Here is a 21,858-nt window from a genome sequence, read left to right on the forward strand (position 1 = left end):
TGGTGTTTAGTAAAATGTAAAATTCATGTGTTGTAATCTTTCCCTTTTTATTCTTATCTTTTTGTTAGGCTTCACAGCGTGCTCCCGAACAAGATGATGAAGAGGAGGGCATCGATGTGAACACCCTCATCGAAGCAGTACAAAGTCGGGAGCCGCTGTGGAACATGTCGGACCGCCGCCATGCTGACCAGTTAATCACCCGACGGCTATGGGAGGAAGTGTGCAGTGCTGTTATGGATAACTGGGAGGAACTCGATGCTGGGGCCCAGGATCTAGCGCGTAAGTATTCACACTTCATAACCTTATGTTAGGCATGATTTAATGTGGTGTATAGTAACCAATTTTTGCTTTCTCTTTCCAGGTAACAGGATTATCGTGCGGTGGCGGTCACTCAGGGATCGCTTCAAGAGGGAGTTTAATAAGGAGATGCAGGCCCCGAGTGGATCTAGAGGACGCAGGAGCAGATACAAACATGCCAGAGCCCTGTCGTTCCTCCGGTCGACGCTGCTGAGCAGAAGGTAAATATTCAACACCACATATTTTCAGTCAAACTGTAAAAATGTGTAACCTTCAATTTTTTTTGCAGCAAGGGCAATTGTAATATCCAGATACTAATTTTTTTTTTCTTCTTTAACATCACTTTCTGCAGCACTCGGGAGCCTGCATCAGAGTTGCACCCCTCTGGAGCGATCCCTCAAGAGTCCGCCACCGGGGACCACGTCGACCCCTCTGTTTCTGCACCTTCCCTTTCGTTTGATCCCTCAGCCTCATCCACCAGCGCTGGAGCAGCAGGGCGGACTTCGTCACTTGAAGCTGCAGGTGATGAGTTAGAGTTCCCTTTACCCCACCCCTCTGCCACTGCCGCAACATCTAGACCAACTTTGTGGTCAGGACGGCAGCGCCAGAGAGGTCAGGAAAGGAGCTATGCGCCTGACTTTTTGCAGCTGAATGCATCCTTTCACAGTGCCATCAAGCTTTTGAGTGAGCAAACGTCTGCTGGGTACAATATGCTTAACAAAAGCATACTTGAACTCAGCAGTCGTCTTGATAGGATGCAATCAGATGCAAATCAGTCACCAAGGCACTGTTTTTTTCAGTCAGTCCTCAGGCACATGGAAAATCTAACTCCTGACCTGCAGATGCATGTGATGCAAGGCTGCCACACTGCTCTAGCGCAGGCAATGTCCCATGCCCCTCCACCTACCCTTCATGTGTCAACACCTTTCCCCTCTCAATCCACCGTCTATCCTCCCGTCCGTCCTCCTCCTGTCCATCCTCCTCCCGTCCATTCTACTCCTTCGTCATTTGTTCCTTCCCCCCTTAGTCTTTCCCAGTTTTTACCGTCCCCCTTCCATTCTTCCCCTTTAACTTCTCCGTTCCCAATCCCACCAACACCTTCATACCTCCCACACACCACATCTGCACCTCAACTCTCTACACAACCTCATGTTTTCACCACCCATTCTACTTCTGTTCCTCCCCGTGATGTCCTGTCCCCCACTCTCGACGTGGTCCGCCCTGTCAGCCCCTCCGCTACTATCTCCACCCCAAACTATGAGAATCTGTAAATAAATAAACAGTTTTTTGGTTTAAAAACAATTTTATTGTCTTTCTCTTTTTTTTTGTAAAGTTTTTAAATCACCAAGGTTATGGCAATAGTAACAATAACAGTGTTTAAAGGGTACCGTTGCAAAACATACAATGCTGCATTAAAGTACAAAGATTTTGTAAGCAAACAAAAAATGGTATTTTTACAAGTGTAAAAAGAAAAATTTTTTTACACCATTTCATACTGCCAGTCAACTGATCCTGCAGGAGACATGAAGTAGTCTGCAAAACTGTCCCGCATTCTGGAGACTGCTACTGGACTGCGAAAAGTGGGGTTTTGGTAATCCCGTAAGGTGCTTTCACAAACATTATCCTCCAGGGAAACTTGTTCTTTTGATAAAACAAAATTGTGCAGGACAACGCACGCTTTGACCACATCATCGACAGTTTCAGTCTGCAGTTTAATTGCAGTTAGCAGGACTCTCCATTTGGCAGTTAAGATGCCAAAAGCACATTCCACAACTCTTCGTGCTCTGGTTAAGCGGTAATTGTAAATTTTTTTCCTCTGGGTCAGTCCACTACTTCCAAAGGGTTTCAGCAAGTGTGGGGAAAGCTGGAAGGCATCATCTCCAACACAAACAAATGGTAATGGTGGACTAGTGGTTCCAGGGAGAGGTCTAGGGGGCGGAAAATCAAATGTCTCTCCATATAAACGGCGCCCCATTGGTGAATTTTTAAAGATTTGTGAATCATTTGCGCGTCCATACGCACCGATATCAACAGCGATGAACTTGCATTGTGCATCGGCTATGGCCATCAACACAATAGAGAAGTACTTCTTATAGTTATAAAACTGTGATCCAGAGCCTGAAGGTTTGACGATCCGTATGTGCTTTCCATCAACTGCTCCAACACAATTTGGAAACTGGCAAATTTGCTGAAAATTTTGGGCGATCTCCAGCCACCTCTCCTGTGATGGCTCTGGGATGTATTCCGCTTGTAGGCACTCCCACAATGCCCGGCAGGTATCTCTGATGATCCCCGAGATGGTGGATATCCCAAGTCGATACTGAAAATGGAGGGATGAGAACGACTCTCCAGTTGCAAGGAATCTGTTAACAAAACGAAAAGACAATAATTATTAAAAAAATTCAAAAAACAACATTACAGTTATAAGTCTGATGAATGAGAATCATTTAAAAAAAAAAAATTACTTACCGAATAGTCACCATGAGACGCTCTGCTGGTGATATTGAGAATCGCATCTGGGTGTCTCGTCTACGTATACAGTCTTCCACATAGCTCAATAAAAACTCGAAATTTTCAGCTCTCATCCTCACATAATTGAAGAACTTTTGAGGGTTTTCCCTTAGTTCCATGTAAAGCGTGGAATAAACACCACGGGTCATACGTTGTGCTGTGATGGGATGGATCCACAGCCTTCTCTTCCGCCGCTGCCGTAGGATGCGCAGTCTTTGTTCCTCCCTCTCTCGAACGCTGACTGCCAACTGATTTGCCTCAAAAGTAAAATCCGCATAGATCTTTGCAATGTTCGCCAGGACTCCTTCCATTTCTGCCACTTTCTCTACAACCTTTCAAAGATGTGGTGTAAATACACGCTATATATAGTTTTGCAGTAGTATCCAGTAGCCAATCACATTGAAATCCTCCCCTTTTAAAAAACGGATCCGTCAAAAAACGGTTACAACGGATGTAAAAACGGTCGCAACGGTTCTAACGGATCCGTTTTTTAAACGGATCGGGGCAGCTGATCCGTCAAAAAAACGGATCCGTTAGAACCGTTTTTCAACCAAATTTGACGGATCCGTCGATCCGCCACGATGTCGGACCTAACTGACGCCACACAACTGAAGTGTGAAAGAAGCCTAACAGTCACAGGGCTGTTAGAGATTCAACTGTATGACCTCTCACTTTCAGCTCCTTGGCCCAACTGCCATTTCTTCTCTCAGACCAGAATGGATCAAGGGGAGTCTCTGGAGCTCCCCCTTCTGGCCGGAGGTGGTAGTGCAGTCTTGCTATTTTAGTATTTGTACTTACTGTCAGTAACTATTTTTGTGGCAAATACCCCTAGGGGTGCCACATTCCCCCTTAGTTAAGAACAGTACTCCGGGACTGTGGGACAATAACATTTTGAAATAACAATTAATATGTACAGAGTCTTAAAAATGAAAAGTTACAAAAACCACTCAAGGAAACAAAAATAGAGTTCTGTAAAAAGTCACTTCAAATAGCGTCCATTAATACAGTTCTATCCTTGAAGGTATTAGGAACGGCACTGTACTTAGTGTCCAGGAATTTAGTTCCATTTTTCCAACGGAGTTATCAATATAAAGTCTAAAGAAAGTTCAAAAAGAGCAAAAAGCAAAGTTCAAAAAGCAGTCTTTCCGGAGCTTTGATTTAGTGCCTCCGGGCTGATAAAAAGTTCAAGAATATGCAATAAGTTCATACAGACAAGTCTCTGTAGGCACTGGGCTTAAACGTTGCAGACTGATAGCAATGACTATACTACATTTTCTGTTTAACTATATACGGCATAACATATATACAATTCACATTATGAGCTTTATAGTTGGTAATCTGCATACCTGGCCGGTAATTGACCCTGGGTACTACGCTGTGATCTACGTAATAGCGGTGTCTCTTCATGTGGTGTACTACTGTCTACTGCGGATGTAGTATCTGCCCGCTCTGCTAAAGATAATTCCACGACTATGGAGTTGGCAAATCCACCGTGAATGGGATTACTCTGACCAGGAATCTGTTCTTCCTGGCCTGGAACCTCCTGTAGTACCGGGTCAGCCTCTTCCTGTCTTGGGACTTCTGGTATTGGGTTCGGTGTTGGGTAAAAGGCCACCATGGGAACCACTACTGCACCATGGTATGTTAGTAGGGTTTTGGGAAAGTCTCCTATACAGGTGTGATACACTTCCTCTTCTTTTTCCTTTACTGGTTGAACCTGTATGGGTTGAATAACTTCTGGTTCTGGCTGGACAACGTCTGGCTCTTTCAATGCTTCCGGACATAATTTAAGATTGTCTCTTGACACTAGTACAGATGTTAAGCCTCCGTTTTTGCTAATGAGACACATTTTAGGATTATCCACTCTTGTTGGTAAAACTGTGTAGGGTACGGCTTCCCACTGAATGTCCAGTTTATTGGTTCGACGATTTCTCTTGAGCACTTGGTCACCCGGTCTTAATGGGGTCGCTAGAGCATTCTGGTTGAAAGTTCGCTCTTGTCTTTCTCTAGTTTGCTGAAGGCTTCTTTCCACACTCTCTTGCACTTGGCGATACTGCTTTTGCCGTATGATATCCCAATTGGAGTCTTGAACTTCTGCGTCTGGTTTCAGAATTCCCATTTCTAGATCGATTGGTAATTGGCCGGGTCTTGCACGCATAAGGTAAGCTGGGGTGCAGTTGGTGGAGCTCACCGGGACATGATTATACAGATCCACCAAGTCAGGCAATTTCTCTGGCCATTGATTCCTTTCTGTCTCAGGTAAAGTCTTTAGTAGGTCTATTACAATATGGTTCATCTTCTCGCATAAGCCGTTTGTTTGTGGATGATAGGCCGTCGTCCGGATCTTTTTGCAACCATACATATTACAGAATTCTCTGAAGATCTCTGATTCAAAGGCTGTACCTTGGTCGGTGAGAACCTGTTCCGGATATCCATGGGGTCTACAAAAGTACGTTTGGAACGCTTTGGCTGCTGTTTTTGCTGTCAGATCTTTTACGGGTACTACTACCAAGAAACGTGAATAATGGTCCACGATGGTCAAGGCATAGACATAGCCGGACCGGCTTGGTGTCAACTTCACGTGGTCCATGGCTACAAGTTCAAGTGGTTGTTTGGTGATTATGGGCTGCAGTGGTGCTCTTTGGTTCTTTTGATCGTTTCTTCTGAGGTTGCACGGGCCACAATTTCTGCACCACTGTTCGATTGATTTTCTCATCCCGACCCAATAAAATCTTTCTCTTAGAAGTACTTCTAACTTTTTCCAACCGAAGTGACCAGCACCATTATGGTAAGCTTCGAGGACCATCTTCACATCTTGTTTAGGCACAATAATCTGCCAAACCAATTCATGTGTTTTCGGATTGGTGTATCTTCTACAGAGCTTCCCTTGATACAGGAACATTTTGCCTCTCTCTTTCCAGAGTTGATGCATCTCTTCTGGGGCATCCTCATAGGGATATGCACTTTCCTCAGTCAACAGTTCCTTCACCAACTTCACAGCCGGATTGCTGTCTTGGGTGTCAGCCCATCTATGGTGTGCTAACGGATTAAAATTCACCTCTTGTTGTTTCTGATAGGTACTTGACTGATGATGTTTTGCCTTGGGACGATGGAAGGCTGGTAGTTCAATTTCTTCAAGCTCCCCCGTTTCCTCTTCTAAATCTCTCAAGTGTGGCATCCGGGATAGGGCATCGGCATTTCCATTCTTGCGACCTGCTCGATACTTGATTATGAAGTTGTAATTAGATAACCGGGCTATCCATCGCTGTTCTAACGCACCTAATTTGGCTGTGTCCAGGTGGGTCAACGGATTGTTGTCAGTATAGACAATAAATTCTGCAGCGGCCAGATAGTGTTTGAAACGCTCCGTCACAGCCCAAACTACTGCCAGTAGTTCCAATTTGAAGGAGCTGTAATTTTCTGAATTTCTTTCAGTAGGCCGGAGCTTTCTACTTGCAAAGGCGATGACTTTCTCCCGACCTTCTTGCTTTTGTGACAGCACCGCTCCTAGTCCCACATTACTGGCATCGGTGTAGAGGATGAAAGGTTTATGGTAATCTGGGTATGCCAGAACCTCTTCTCCGGTTAGTGCCTTCTTTAGTTGTTCAAAGGAGTCTTCCCTTTCGTCGTTCCACTGAAAAGGAGGGTTTCGGTTTGAAGGTTTCTTCGTCTGCCCTACCAAGGTGTCTTGCAAGGGTGCTGCCAACTTGGTAAATCCTTTTATAAATCTGCGATAGTAACCCACCAATCCCAGGAATTGTCTCACTTCTTTTGCGCTGGTAGGTCTTGGCCAATCCCTTATGGCGCTTATTTTCTCGGGATCTGGTGCTACTCCCTCCGAACTCACGATGTGTCCCAGGTACTGTACCTTTGGCTTGAGAAGGTGACATTTGGATGGCTTGACTTTCATGCCATACCTGGATAAGGCTTCGAACACTTCTGCCAGGTCTATTAAGTGTTGTTCGTAAGTCTTTGAGTAGACGATCACATCATCTAGGTACAGGAGGACGGTCTCGAAGTTCTTGTGTCCGAGGCAGCATTCCATCAGCCGCTGGAAGGTACCGGATGCGTTGCAGAGTCCGAACGGCATGCGATTAAATTCACATAGACCCATTGGTGTGGTGAATGCCGTCTTTTCCTTATCTCTCTCAGCCACAGGGACTTGCCAATACCCGCTTGTTAAGTCTAAGGTGGAAAAATAATTAGCAGATTTCAAAGAAGTTAAGGACTCTTCTATCCTAGGCAAGGGGTAGGCGTCTTTATGGGTGATGTTATTAATCTTCCGGTAGTCTACGCACATTCTCATGGTTCCGTCCTTTTTTTTGACAATCACTAGAGGGGCCGCCCAGGGGCTACAGCTGTCTCTTATTACCCCGGCCTGTTTCATTTCCCTCAGCATATCTTTTGCACATTGATAGTGAGCGGGCGGTATGGGTCTATATCTTTCTTTTATTGGGGGATGGTCACCTGTGGGGATTGTGTGTTCTACCCCTTCTATCCGTCCGAAGTCCAATGGGTGTTTACTGAAGACTTGTTCATATTCCGTCACTAGCCTATACACCCCTTGTTTTTGATGGGTAGGTGTTGAATTTATGCCCACGTGTAGCTGTTGGCACCAATCCTCCATTTCTCCATCTGAGCCATTGCCTTCCACCTGACAGGTTGGTTCTAAGGGCTCAATGGTTGTGATGGCATTGTTGTCAACAGTATATAGCTTTGCCATTGTAGCATACCTTGGCAAAGTGACCTCTTCCTCTCCACAGTTCAAAAGTCGTACCGGCACTCGTCCCCGGTGTACCTCGACTATCCCTCGTGCTGTGAGTATAGTGGGCCTGCTGTCGGTGTACACTGGTTCTATTAAGGCTTGATAATCTCGTCCCTTAGTACCAATGGCTGCTCTACACCATACCAGCATTTCTGTTTTTGGTGGGATTACAATAGACGTTGGATCACTTACCCTCACACTGCCGATTTCTCCACCTGCAACTTCTACCTGTTGCCTTAACATCAATACTTTTATTTCCCTCCGGAGAACTCTCTGCTGGCAGGATTGGGCAGTTTCAGCAATTTGCTGTAAGACAGAAATGACTTCGGAAAAGCAGTTCTCTAACACATTCATTCCTATCAATACAGTTGGTTCACAGTTCCGCCGGTCAACATCAACAACAATTATACCCTGTTTCTTCAGTTCTACTTTACCAATCTTTATGGTCATCTCCCTGAATCCTAGTTTCGGTACCAACTTACCATTACTGGCCCATATATCTAGTTCAACATCAGAGGGCCCTTTATCAATATCTGCATCAGCCCAGTACCTCTTATAAAGGATATACGGTATAGATGAAATCTGGGAACCTGTGTCCAGCAAAGCGTTGAGGGGAATTCCGTCCAGCACGATAGGGATAATGGGTCGTCCTCCGATGTACCTGTCGTGCCAGGGTGTTGGGCCTTGAAAGTTCATTCCTGCGAAGCGGCCCGCATTCCCAGGGGATTCCCGTTTAAATCACAATCTCGTGCAAAGTGGCCCGGCTGCTGGCAACGGCGGCAAATGGGCTGTCCATCCGGTTGGTAGCGGTCGCGGGGTCGTCCTCTCCATGTCGGGTATCTCCGGGGTCTCATCCATGGAACATCCTCTCTACAGTTTGCCAACTCCATCTTGTGTCCTCTCATCTCCTGCATGGTTTTAGCCATTGAAGCAACAACATCAGCTAAAGAGTCAAGCTTTTGTTGAAGAGCCTCATTAGTACTGGGCCCCAGGGGCTTAGCAATGGCCCCAGACATAGCTGATGTCACTGGCACTCCCTGTTGTTGAGGTGCCTCTGCCATGGGTTGCGCAGGATCCTGATCCCGAGGTGCCTCTGCCAGCTGGAGACGTATAGCGCTCTCCTTTAATTGGGCAAATGTCAATTCAGGGTTCTTAAAAACAAGCATGCTCACATGCCCCCGGTGAGAAGGGGTGTAGAGTCCCTCAATAAATTGATCTCTTAGCAGTTTATCCGCTCCGGTGTTAAAAATGGGTTCAGCCAGTGTAAGTGATTTAAGGGCTTCCTGCAGGTTTAAGGCAAAGTCTCTCACGCCCTCATTAGCTTTTTGTTTGCAACTAAAGAATCGTATTTTAGCTTTGCTGCTGGCCGTGGTTTCAAATGTAGCTTTTAATCCAGCAAATATGCGTTCAACAGTGCCTTTTAGATCAGCTGCCCATGCTGTGACTTCTCGCTTAGCATGGCCACTTAACTGCATCATCAGGAGACTAACACGCTGAACTTCACCCACAGGGAACATGTCAAAATGGGCCAGCATCTTTTCTCTGAAATCGTCAAGGGTATTAGGCTCACCTTCATACATTGGAAGCCATGGGCCACCCGGGGTATATGGCATCAGCACCGGCATGATGGGCGCCACTCCTTGCACCGCTGCGCTGCCGGACTCTCTATTGACACTCTGTCTTTCAGCTGCATTAGCGTTGCCGAGTGCTGCGGCGTCTCCGTGCTGCGACATACTGTGCCCCCTTAGTTAATCCGGACCCTTCCGGTCCTCCGCTTCCGTCGGGATAGTGTAGATTCGTTCCGCTGTGCAGCAGGATCGATTTTCCCCTTGCTCTGATGTCAGAGCGCTCAGCTTGGTGCCGCCCACAATGACACGCCCCCTGCTGCTCCCACCCACCGCGCTCTGTAATGGCGGATTCTGAAGTTTTTCAGTTAGACTGGGGCTCAGGTGATGGCGTAGCTCAATTAACAGTCTCGTGCCTAACGGTTATGAAGTGATTACCTCAGGGGATGGCGGCCATCTTTACTCCATTATAACCAATGGGGAAAAGTCACTTTCAATAGTTTTCAATGGGGAATGGATTTTTCTTTAATAAAGTCAATTTTCAAGATTTTTCATCCCAGTTTTCACAGTTTTGGGCTCCAATCACGGCACACAATACCCGGTATACGGGCTGGCTAGATCCTGTTCGTGACGCCAATTGTGACGCCCAGGAGACCGGGATACCCAGCACCGGACCAATGGAGTCTGTCTCTTGAGGGGGATGTCACGGGTGGCTTGACCCGGTGCTGTGGCCTCAGGCAATGCACAGTGTAAGGGGTATCATGAGGGGACAGGCACTTACTTGATCAGCAGCAGGTTCTCCCAGCGGTGACGATCTCGATCCTGGATAGATGGCTATTGTCCAAATGAAAGACTGAGGCACTGAAACGTTTAACCAGTTTACTTTAACATAAAAGGATTTACAACCAGTCCTGTCACCGGAGTCTGTATGGGAACTCTGAGTTACTTTGACCCTGCCGGGGTCTTCGCCTCTTATTGTGCGCAATTTCTGTGTGGCCCTGCTGCTGTATGTGAACTGGCTGCCGGCCCAATCTGTCCCCTCCGGGTCCTGGTTCGACGGGCAACCCGAGTCCTTTTATCGGTTTACCCCCTCTGGGAGTACCGCTGAACTCTGTGTCTGTTGCTGCGTCCGGCCCTAGTGAAGCTGATATCACCTCACGTTTTTCCGGTTGCTGTATTATATATAATGAATACAGCTACGGATCCGGTATCCGTCTTTGCGCCTGTTCTGGGTAGTGATTAATGCTACCCGGTTCTCACAATGTCCTTTTTCTCTATCCCTCTTCTCCTCAGGCCGGTGATTTAGGCCTGGTAACAGTCACAGGGCTGTTAGAGATTCAACTGTATGACCTCTCACTATCAGCTCCTTGGCCCAACTGCCATTTCTTCTCTCAGACCAGAATGGATCAAGGGGAGTCTCTGGAGCTCCCCCTTCTGGCCGGAGGTGGTAGTGCAGTCTTGCTATTTTAGTATTTGTACTTACTGTCAGTAACTATTTTTGTGGCAAATACCCCTAGGGGTGCCACATTTGGAAATATTCATTGCTTGCTGAAATAATGCACAATATAATTTCCATAGTTTATCCTAAAACAATATATTAATTTGGTAATCTTAACCCTGTGTACATCCTCCCACAGCTATTCACTGCAGCAATTATTTGTGAAAGTATACCGGCATCAATGAATAATAGTTTTTCTCCACTCATTACTCTTGGAATTTATCAACAGTTTTCAACAATATTTTGCATAGCCCGGTAACAGTAATTTACTCCCAATTCAGAAGAAAACAATTGTGACTAACAATTACCTGTAATGGCTCATTTAAATACATGGCCTTTTAATTTTCTTCCTGCTAAAGAAACAGAAGAGTGAAATTAGAGGCTTGTAATTATTCTGGTATTATGAGCAGACTGCATTGGATAAGTGTTTGGGAGTTTGTGTAACTGGTTTGCATAATTACTATATTGAGATAAATAGTTTTTTTAAACTATTCCAGTAGATGACTTTCGCTTTGGGTGGCTTCTTTTTTGTGACTTTAAGAAGACTATTATTATTCGCGCTTTAGAGTTTAAAAAGGTTTTATGAGATTAGAAAACGTTGCTCCTTTTGTTCAGAAACGGCACCGCACTTTTCCATGGTCTGTGAATGCAAATGCGGGTCAGGACTGCTCAAGCAACTTTGTACATAGTCTTCATTTAAGATTTCATTTGAGTGTGTGAGGCTATACGGACACGAGTTTCCCTTGGAAGTATAGGACATGCTCAGGAAATACAAAAACAGTGCACTCATTGTGCTGCTGAACTTAACGTCCACACGTGGACAAAATTGTTGGTAGCCTTTAGGTAAAGTAAAAGAAATCTACAATCGATACTGAAATAATTTGAAACTTACAAAAGTAATTTTCAATTTACTGAATATCAACTAATGAAAATCAGACATTGCTTTAGAATTGTCATTGAAAAGAGAAAAAAAAACTAAACAACATTGATGGTACCCTAGAAAACATTGAAAATAATCTGACTGTAGCAAAACATTAACCCCTTTCTGACATATGACGTACTATCCCGTCGAGGTGGGGTGGGCCCGTATGACCACCGACGGGATAGTACGTCATACGCGATCGACTGTGCTCACGGGGGGAGCGCGGCCGATCGCGGCCGGGTGTCAGCTGACTATCGCGGCTGACATCCGGCACTATGTGCCAGGAGTGGTCACGGACCGCTCCCGGCACATTAAACCCCGGCACACCGCGATCAAACATGATCGCAATGTGCCGGCGGTACAGGGAATCATCGCGCAGGGAGGGGGCTCCCTGCGGGCTTCCCTGAGACAATCGGTACAAGGCGATGTGCTCACCTTGTACCGAGTGTCTCCTCCCTGCAGGCCCTGGATCCAAAATGGCCACGGGGCTGCTTCCGGGTCCTGCAGGGAGTACTTCCAGGTCCAGAGCAGGCGCCTGTAAGCCTGCAGCAGGGCACGCCAGATCGCTGATCTGACACAGTGCTCTGCAAAGTGTCAGATCAGCGATCTGTCACTATACAGTGATGTCCCCCCTGGGACAAAGTAAAAAAATAATTTTTTAGATATGTAAAAAAAAAAAATTGTTCCCATAAATACATTTCTTCATCTAAATAATAAAAAAACAATAAAAGTACACATATTTAGTATCGCCGCGTCCGTAACGACCCGATCTATAAAACTGTCTCACTAGTTAACCCTTTCACTGAACACCGTAAAAAAAATTTTTTAAAAATGAGGCAACCAACGCTTTATTATCATACCGCTGAACAAAAAGTGGAATAACACACGATCAAAAAGACGGATATGAATAACCATGGTACCGCTGAAAACGTCATCTTGTCCCGCAAAACAAGCCACCATACAGCATCATCAGCAAAAAAATAAAAAGTTAGTCCTCAGAATAAAGCGATGCAAAAATAATTATTTTTTCTATAAAATAGTTTTTATCGTACAAAAAGCACCAAAACATAAAAAAAATGTAAATGAGGTATCGCTGTAATCGTACTGACCTGAAGAATAAAACTACTTTATCCATTTTACCAAACGTGGAACAGTATAAACGCGGCCCCACCCCCCCCAAAAAAAAAAGAAATTCATGAATAGCTGGTTTTTGGTCATTCTGCCTCACAAAAATCGGAATAAAAAGCGATCAAAAAATGTCACGTGCCCGAAAATGTTACAATAAAAACATCATCTCGTCCCGCAAAAAACAAGACCTTACATGACTCTGTGGACCAAAATATGGAAAAATTATAGCTCTCAAGATGTGGTAACGCAAAAAATATTTTTTGCAATAAAAAGCGTCTTTTAGTGTGACGGCTGCCAATCATAAAAATCCGCTGGAAAACCCGCTATAAAAGTAAATCAAACCCCCCTTCATCACCCCTTTAGTTAGGGAAACATAAAAAATTTAAAAAATATATTTATTTCCATTTTCCGGTTAGGGCTAGGGTTAGGGTTAGGGCTAGGGTTAGGGTTATCGTTGGGGCTAAAGTTAGGGTTGGGGCTAAAGTTAGGGTTAGAGTTTCGATTACATTTATGGTTGGGATTAGGGTTAGGGGTGTGTCAGGGTTAGGGGTGTGGTTAGGGCTATGGTTGGGATTATGGTTAGGGGTGTGTTTGGGATAGGGTTTCAGTTAGAATTGGGGGTTTCCACTGTTTAGGCACATCAGGGCTCTCCAAACGTGACATGGCGTCCGATCTCAATTCCAGCCAATTCTGCGTTGAAAAAGTAAAACAGTGGTCCTTCCCTTCCGAGCGCACCCGTGCGCCCAAATAGAGGTTTACCCCAATATATGGGGTATCAGCATACTCAGGACAAATTGGACAACAACTTTTGGAGTCCAAATTCTCTTGTTACCCTTATGAAAATAAAAACTGGGGGGGGGCTAAAAAAACATTTTTGTGGGAAAAAATTAATTTTTATTTTCACGACTCTGCGTTATAAACTGTAGTGAAACACTTGGGGGTTCAAAGCTGTCAAAACACATTTAGAAACGTTCCTTGGGGGGTCTAGTTTCCAAAATGGTGTCACTTGTGGGGGGGTTTCTACTGTTTAGGTGCATCAGGGGCTCTGCAAATGCATCGTGACGCCTGCAGATCAATCCATCTAAGTCTGCATTCCAAATGGCGCTCCTTCCCTTCCGAGCTCTGCCATGCGCACAAACGGTGGTTCCCCCCACATATGCGGTATCAGCATACTCAGGACAAATTGGACAGCAACTTTTGGTGTCCAATTTCTCTTGTTACCCTTGGGAAAATAATAATTTGGGGGGCTACAAAATTATAAATTGTAGTGAAACACTTGGGGGTTCAAAGCTGTCAAAACACATTTAGATAAGTTCCTTAGGGGGCTACTTTCCAAAATGGTGTCACTTGTGGGGGGGTTCAATGTTTAGGCACATCAGGGGCTCTCCAAACGCAACATGGCGTCCCATCTCAATTCCAGTCAATTTTGCATTGAAAAGTCAAACGGGCGCTCCTTCCATTCCGAGCTCTGCCGTGCACCCAAACAGTGGTTTACCCCCACATGTGGGGTATCGGCATACTCAGTACAAATGGCACAACTTTTGGGGTCCAATTTCTTCTCTTACCCATGTGAAAATAAAAAATTGGGGGCGAAAAGATCATATTTGTGAAAAAAATGATTTTTTATTTTTACGGCTCTGCATTATAAACTTCTGTGAAGCACTTGGTGGGTTAAAGTGCTCACCACACATCTAGATAAGTTTCTTAAGGGGGTTTACTTTCCAAAATGGTGTCACTTGTGGGGGTTTCAATGTTTAGGCCCATCAGTGGCTCTCCAAACGCCACATGGCGTCCCATCTCAATTCCAGTCAATTTTGCATTGAAAAGTCAAACGGCGCTCCTTCCCTTCCGAGCTGTGCCGTGCACCCAAACAGTGGTTTACCCCCACATGTGGGGTATCGGCATACTCAGTACAAATGGGCAGCACGGTGGCGCAGTAGTTAGCACTGCAGCCTTGCAGTGCTGGAGTCCTGGGTTCTAATCCCACTCAGGACAACATCTGCAAAGAGTTTGTATGTTCTCTCCGTGTTTGCGTGGGTTTCCTCCGGGTACTCCGGTTTCCTCCCACATTTCAAAGACATACTTATAGGGAATTTAGATTGTGAGCCCCATTGGGGACAGCGATGATGTGTGCAACCTGTAAAGCGCTGCGGAATATGTTAGCGCTATATAAAAATAAAGATTATTATTATAAATGGCACAACAACTTTTGGGCTCCAATTTCTACTTTCACTCTTGGGAAAATAAAACAAATTGGAGCTGAAGTAAATTTTTTGTGAAAAAAAGTTAAATGTTAATTTTTTTTTCAAACATTCCAAAAATTCCTGTAAAACACCTGAAGGGTTAATAAACTTCTTGAATGTGGTTTTGAGCATCTTGAGGGGTGCAGTTTTTAGAATGGTGTCACACTTGGTTATTTTCTATCATATAGACCCCTCAAAATGACTTCAAATGTGATGTGGTCCCTAAAAAATATTGGTGTTGTAAAAATGAGAAATTGCTGGTCAACTTTTAACCCTTACAACTCACTAACAAAAAAATTTGGGTTCCAAAATTGTGCTGATCTAAAGCAGACATGTGGGAAATGTTACTTATTAATTATTTTACATGACATATCTCTGTGATTTAAGGGCATAAAAATTCAAAGTTGCAAAATTTTCTAAATTTTCGCCAAATTTCCGTTTTTTTTCACAAATAAATGCAAGCTATATCGAAGAAATTTTACCACTATCATGAAGTACAATATGTCACGAGAAAACAGTGTCAGAATCGCCAAGATCCATTGAAGCATTCCAGAGTTATAATCTCATAAAAGGACAGTGGTCAGAATTGTAAAAATTGGCCTGGTCATTAACGTGCAAACCACCCTTGGGGGTAAAGGGGTTAAACTAAGTTGTGTCCTGTAATTAGCATAACTGGTGTCTACAAACTTGCAGTCAGTCCCCATATTTAAAGGGTGAAAAGTAGTCAGTGTGCTGTTTGGTATCATGGTGTCATACTGAACATGGACCAAAGAAGGCTAAGGAGAGAGTTGTCTCAGGAGATTAGAGATAAAATTATAGACAAACATCTTAAAAGTAATGACTATAAGATTGTCTTCAAACAGCTTGATATTCCTGTGTTTTGGGGTTTTTTTTACTGAAAGCCCAAGATCCTTTGCTCTTCTTCACCCAGGTGCTCTGAGAAATGTTATGTGCCACATAAAAAAAATACTGCATCCATGTGCACTATTGCAGGCCACTCCAAATGAAGGAGGGCGCCCAACAAATCATTCCCTATCCCTCCACGCCAGAAGGTCTGGGACTGGGACTAGTGTCTCCCCTTTGCCGAAGCACAGAGCTCAAATTGCGCTCCCGGGATCCCCCTGGGTTGCCACACAAGGGAAACCAGGAGGCTGACTTATTTTCCAGAGGAGCGGAACATGATGGACACATTGCCCTCCACCCCATCCCCCAGACTGTTGAGGAAACCACACCCACGTAGTCCTCGACACAGGACACACGAGCGAAAACTGACACACATTGAAAAAGAATTAAAATAAATAGTAGTGGGTGTTTAAAGTGTAAAACTGACCAGAGCTTCCACCAGGAAATAAAAAAAAAAAAAAATCCCCCATCCTTGCCTGAAGGCCTGTATTGAAGATGTGTACTCGCATAAGTGTGGAAGAAAAGTGCTGTGCAAATGAGTAATGGAAATCAGTGAGTTTCCCACACCGAGTAAGTTTAGACACTGCAGGGTCACCACTCTTGAGGCACTGTGTACCTCAGGCTTTCAAACTTACCCAACCTAATGGCTTTGATACTGAAGAGCCAGGGTTTCCACCAAATAACTATATAAGCCACATGCAATACTTTCAGTGCACCGTACCCAGTGTGCATAATGTATCAGTTTACTGAGGCGGCTGCCTCTTCAAATCCTAAAAGACGCCTTTTTTAGAGAAATTACGCTTGATCTCAGCCGATGTTCTTGTTACTACAGTTGTACATGTTGCTTAGAAGTTTACAGTCTATTGGACTGTAGCCAACCTCCCTGAATGTGGCTACAATAGGAAAATTGATGACAAAGTAAAAAGACTGATAGTCTGGCCTCTTTGGTTAGCTTTCATATTAACTTCCAAAAAGATTAGATGTGAACTCCAAGGTCAAGGTACATCATTGTCAGATCGCACCATTTGTCACTGTCTTGGCTAAAGTCGACTTCATGGAAGTCAACCAAGGAGGAAACCACTGTTGAAAAAAAAAATTTAAAAGAAAACAAGACTGGAATTTGTCAAAAATACATATTGAAAAGCCACAGAGCTTCTGGGAAAATGTCCTTTGGACGGATTACAAAGAATTGAAGCATTTTTCAAGTCACGCCAGCTATACAGTTAGGGCCAGAAATATTTGGACAGTGACACAAGTTTTGTTATTTTAGCTGTTTACAAAAACATGTTCAGAAATACAATTATATATATAATATGGGCTGAAAGTGCACACTCCCAGCTGCAATATGATAGTTTCCACATCCAAATCGGAGAAAGGGTTTAGGAATCATAGCTCTGTAATGCATAGCGTCCTCTTTTTCAAGGGACCAAAAGTAATTGGACAATGGACCCTAAGGGCTGCAATTAACTCTGAAGGCGTCTCCCTCGTTAACCTGTAATCAATGAAGTAGTTAAAAGGTCAGGGGTGGATTCCAGGTGTGTGGTTTTGCATTTGGAAGCTGTTGCTGTGAGCAGACAACATGCGGTCAAAGGAACTCTCAATTGAGGTGAAGCAGAACACCCTGAGGCTGAAAAAAAAGAAAAAATCCATCAGAGAGATAGCAGACATGCTTGGAGTAGCAAAATCAACAGTTGGGTACGGGGACACTTGTGTTTATTGATGACATAAGAGCAGACAAGAGTAGCCGGATGAATTCTGAAGTGTACCGGGATATACTTTCAGCCCAGATTCAGCCAAATGCTGCAAAGTTGATTGGACGGCGCTTCATTGTACAGGTGGACAATGACCCCAAGCATACATCCAAAGCTACCCAGGAGTTCATGAGTGCCAAAAAGTGGAACATTCTGCAATGGCCAAGTCAATCTCCAGATCTAAACCCAATTGAGCATGCATTTCACTTGCTCAAATCCAGACTTAAGACGGAAAGACCCACAAACAAGCAAGACCTGAAGGCTGCGGCTGTAAAGGCCTGGCAAAGCATTAAGAAGGAGGAAACCCAGCGTTTGGTGATGTCCATGGGTTCCAGACTTAAGGCAGTGATTGCCTCCAAAGGATTTGCAACAAAATATTGAAAATAAAAATATTTTGTTTGGGTTATGTTTATTTGTCCAATTACTTTTGACCTCCTAAAATGTGGAGTGTTTGTAAAGAAATGTGTACAATTCCTACATTTTCTATCAGATATTTTTGTTCAACCCTTCAAATTAAACGTTACAATCTGCACTTGAATTCTGTTGTAGAGGTTTCATTTCAAATCCAATGTGGTGGCATGCAGAGCCCAACTCGCGAAAATTGTGTCACTGTCCAAATATTTCTGGCCCTAACTGTATGTTCACAGACACAAAAATGAACCATGCAAAGAAAAAAACATTGTACCTACTGTGAAACATGGAGGCTGCTCTTGAAACTGGTTTACTGCAACTGTCACGTGGTGTCTTTTATACAGTGGCATGCAAACGTTTTGGCACCCTTGGTCAAAATTACTGTTATTGTGAACAGCTAAGCAAGTTGAAAATTAAATTATCTCCAAAAGGCCTAGAGTTAAAGATGACACATTTACTTTGCATTTTAGGCAAAAAAAACAATATTGTAACTTTTTTTCACTTTAAAAATTACAAAAAGGAAAATGAGCCGATGCAAATGTTTGAGCACCCTGTAGATTTGTGTGCTCAGATAACTTTGACCATTGTTTCAGGCCTTAATTAGCCTGTAAAGGTTATGGCTTGTTCACCATCATTGTTAGGAAAGGCCAAGTGATGCAAATTTCCCAGCTTTATAAAAACCCAACCTCCTCTAACCTTGTGCCAAAAAACAGCAGCCATGGTTTCTTCTAAGCAGCTGCCTAGCACTCTCAAAATGAAAATTGTGGAGGCCTGCCAAGCAGGAGACTATATGAGGCTAGCAAAGCATTTTCAAGTTGCCCTTTCCTCAGTTCAAAACGTAATTAAGAAATAGCAGTGAACAGGAACAGTTGTCATGATTCCAATGGCAGGGAATCACAAAAGGACAAGCACCAACGAGCTCTAGGGTGATGGAACCTGAGCTGACCGCGACCCTAAACCTGAACACACAAATAACAATAGCCGGGGAACGTGCCTACATTGATCCTAGACGTCTCGCACCAGCCGAAGATCTAACTTCCCCTATTAGAAGAAACACAGACCTCTCTTGCCTCCAGGGAAATACCCCACAGAAATAGCAGCCCCCCACATATAATGACGGTGAAATGAGAGGAAGGCACATACACAGTATGAAATCAGATTCAGCAAAATGAGGCCCGCTAAAACTAGATAGCAGAGGATACAAAAGTAAACTGCGCGGTCAGCAAAAAACCCTTAAAAAAAAACATCCTGTAATTACTTGAACTCATGTTCCAACTCATGGAACATGAGGAGCAATTACAGCCCGCTAGAGCAACCAGCAGCAAAGAAACAATTATATGCAAGCTGGACAAGACAAAAATAAATCAAAACGTGGAACAAGAAAATCAAAAACTTAGCTTGTCCTGAAGATTACTGAAGCCAGAAGCTGAGGTAACAAAACACTCTGATAACCTTGATAGCCGGCGGGGAAATGACAAGAAAGCCCGGTTAAATAGGAAACTCCCAAATCCTAATAGAACAGGTGGACACCAGAGACAGCAGAACACAAATCACCCAGTACCATCAGTAACCACCAGAGGGAGCCCAAAAACAGAACTCACAACAGTACCCCCCCTTGAGGAGGGGTCACCGAACCCTCACGAGAACCACCAGGGCGACCAGGATGAGCCCTATGAAAAGCGCGGACCAAATCATCAGCATGAATATCAGAGGCAACCACCCAAGAATTATCCTCCTGACCATAACCCTTCCACTTGACCAAATATTGGAGTTTCCGTCTGGAAACACGAGAATCCAAGATCTTCTCCACAACATACTCCAATTCTCCCTCCACCAGCACCGGAGCAGGAGGCTCAGGCGAAGGAACAACAGGTACCTCATACCTCCGCAACAACGACCGATGGAACACATTATGAATAGCAAACGATGCCGGGAGATCCAAACGAAACGACACAGGGTTAAGAATTTCCAAGATCCTATAAGGACCGATGAACCGAGGCTTGAACTTAGGAGAAGAGACCTTCATAGGAACAAAACGAGAAGACAACCACACCAAGTCCCCAACACGAAGTCGAGGACCCACGCGGCGACGGCGATTAGCAAACTGCTGAGCCTTCTCCTGGGACAACTTCAAATTGTCCACCACATGACTCCAAATCTGATGCAACCTATCCACCACCATGTCCACTCCAGGACAATCAGAAGGCTCCACCTGACCAGAGGAAAAACGAGGATGAAACCCCGAATTACAAAAGAAAGGAGAAACCAAGGTAGCAGAACTAGCCCGATTATTAAGGGCAAACTTGGCCAGCGGCAAAAAGGTAACCCAGTCATCCTGATCAGCAGAAACAAAACACCTCAAATAAGTTTCCAAGGTCTGATTAGTTCGCTCCGTCTGGCCATTCGTCTGAGGGTGGAATGCAGACGAAAAGGACAAATCAATGCCCATCTTAGCACAGAACGTCCGCCAAAATCTAGACACAAACTGGGATCCCCTGTCAGAAACGATGTTCTCCGGAATCCCATGCAAACGAACCACGTTCTGGAAAAACAGAGGGACCAACTCAGAGGAGGAAGGCAACTTAGGCAAGGGTACAAGATGAACCATTTTAGAAAAGCGGTCACACACAACCCAGATGACGGACATTTTTTGAGAGACAGGGAGATCCGAAATAAAGTCCATGGAAATGTGTGTCCAAGGCCTCTTCGGGATAGGCAAAGGTGACAACAATCCACTGGCTCGAGAACAGCAAGGCTTAGCCCGAGCACAAACCTCACAAGACTGCACAAAAGAACGCACATCCCTAGACAAGGAAGGCCACCAAAAAGACCTGGCCACCAAGTCTCTAGTACCAAATATTCCAGGATGACCTGCCAACGCAGAAGAATGGACCTCAGAGATGACTCTACTGGTCCAGCTATCCGGAACAAACAGTCTCTCAGGCGGACAACGATCAGGTTTACCCGCCTGAAACTCCTGCAAAGCACGTCGCAAGTCTGGGAAGACGGCCGACAAAATCACCCCATCCCTAAGGATACCAGTGGGCTCAGAATTTCCAGGGGAGTCAGGCACAAAACTCCTAGAAAGAGCATCCGCCTTCACATTCTTTGAACCCGGCAGGTACGAAACCACAAAATCGAAACGAGAGAAAAACAGTGACCAATGAGCCTGTCTAGGATTCAGACGCCTGGCAGACTCAAGGTAAATCAGATTTTTGTGATCAGTCAAGACCACCACCCGATGTCTAGCACCCTCCAGCCAATGATGCCACTCCTCAAATGCCCACTTCATGGCCAAAAGTTCCCGATTACCCACATCATAATTCCGCTCAGCGGGCGAAAATTTTTTAGAAAAGAACGCACATGGCTTCATCACCGAGCAATCGGAGCTTCTCTGTGACAAAACCGCCCCCGCTCCAATCTCGGAAGCATCAACCTCAACTTGGAAAGGAAGCGAAACATCAGGCTGACGCAACACAGGAGCAGAAGAAAACCGGCGTTTAAGTTCCTGAAAGGCCTCCACAGCCGCAGGAGACCAATCAGCAACATCAGCACCCTTCTTAGTCAAATCCGTCAAAGGCTTAACAACACTAGAAAAATTAGTTATAAAACGACGATAGAAATTAGCAAAGCCCAAGAACTTCTGCAAACTCTTAAGAGATGTAGGCTGCGTTCAGTCACAAATAGCCCGAACCTTGACGGGATCCATCTCAATAGTAGAAGGGGAAAAAATATACCCCAAGAAAGAAATCTTCTGGACTCCAAAGAGACACTTTGAGCCCTTTACAAACAAGGAATTAGCCCGCAGGACCTGAAACACCTTCCTGACCTGCTGAACATGAGACTCCCAGTCATCAGAAAAAA

General features: G+C 44.6%; 2 protein-coding genes across 2 annotated transcripts in view; one reads left to right on the forward strand and one right to left on the reverse strand.

Moving 5' to 3' along the window:
- LOC138671082 (probable tRNA methyltransferase 9B) overlaps positions 1 to 21,858 on the forward strand; it is an 85,978-nt gene that overhangs the window by 47,125 nt on the left and 16,995 nt on the right. The gene's annotated exons all lie outside the window — the stretch shown is intronic.
- On the reverse strand, positions 1,305 to 2,840 carry LOC138671081 (uncharacterized). Its single transcript, XM_069758981.1, has 2 exons — positions 2,767 to 2,840; positions 1,305 to 2,660 (listed from the first exon to the last, which is right to left on the reverse strand). The coding sequence occupies exons 1-2, from the start codon at positions 2,811 to 2,813 to the stop codon at positions 1,778 to 1,780; spliced, it is 930 nt and encodes a 309-aa protein (XP_069615082.1). The 5' UTR covers positions 2,814 to 2,840; the 3' UTR covers positions 1,305 to 1,777.

The sequence above is a fragment of the Ranitomeya imitator genome, chromosome 3 (assembly GCF_032444005.1).
Source record: "Ranitomeya imitator isolate aRanImi1 chromosome 3, aRanImi1.pri, whole genome shotgun sequence".
Taxonomy (NCBI): Eukaryota; Metazoa; Chordata; class Amphibia; order Anura; family Dendrobatidae; genus Ranitomeya; species Ranitomeya imitator.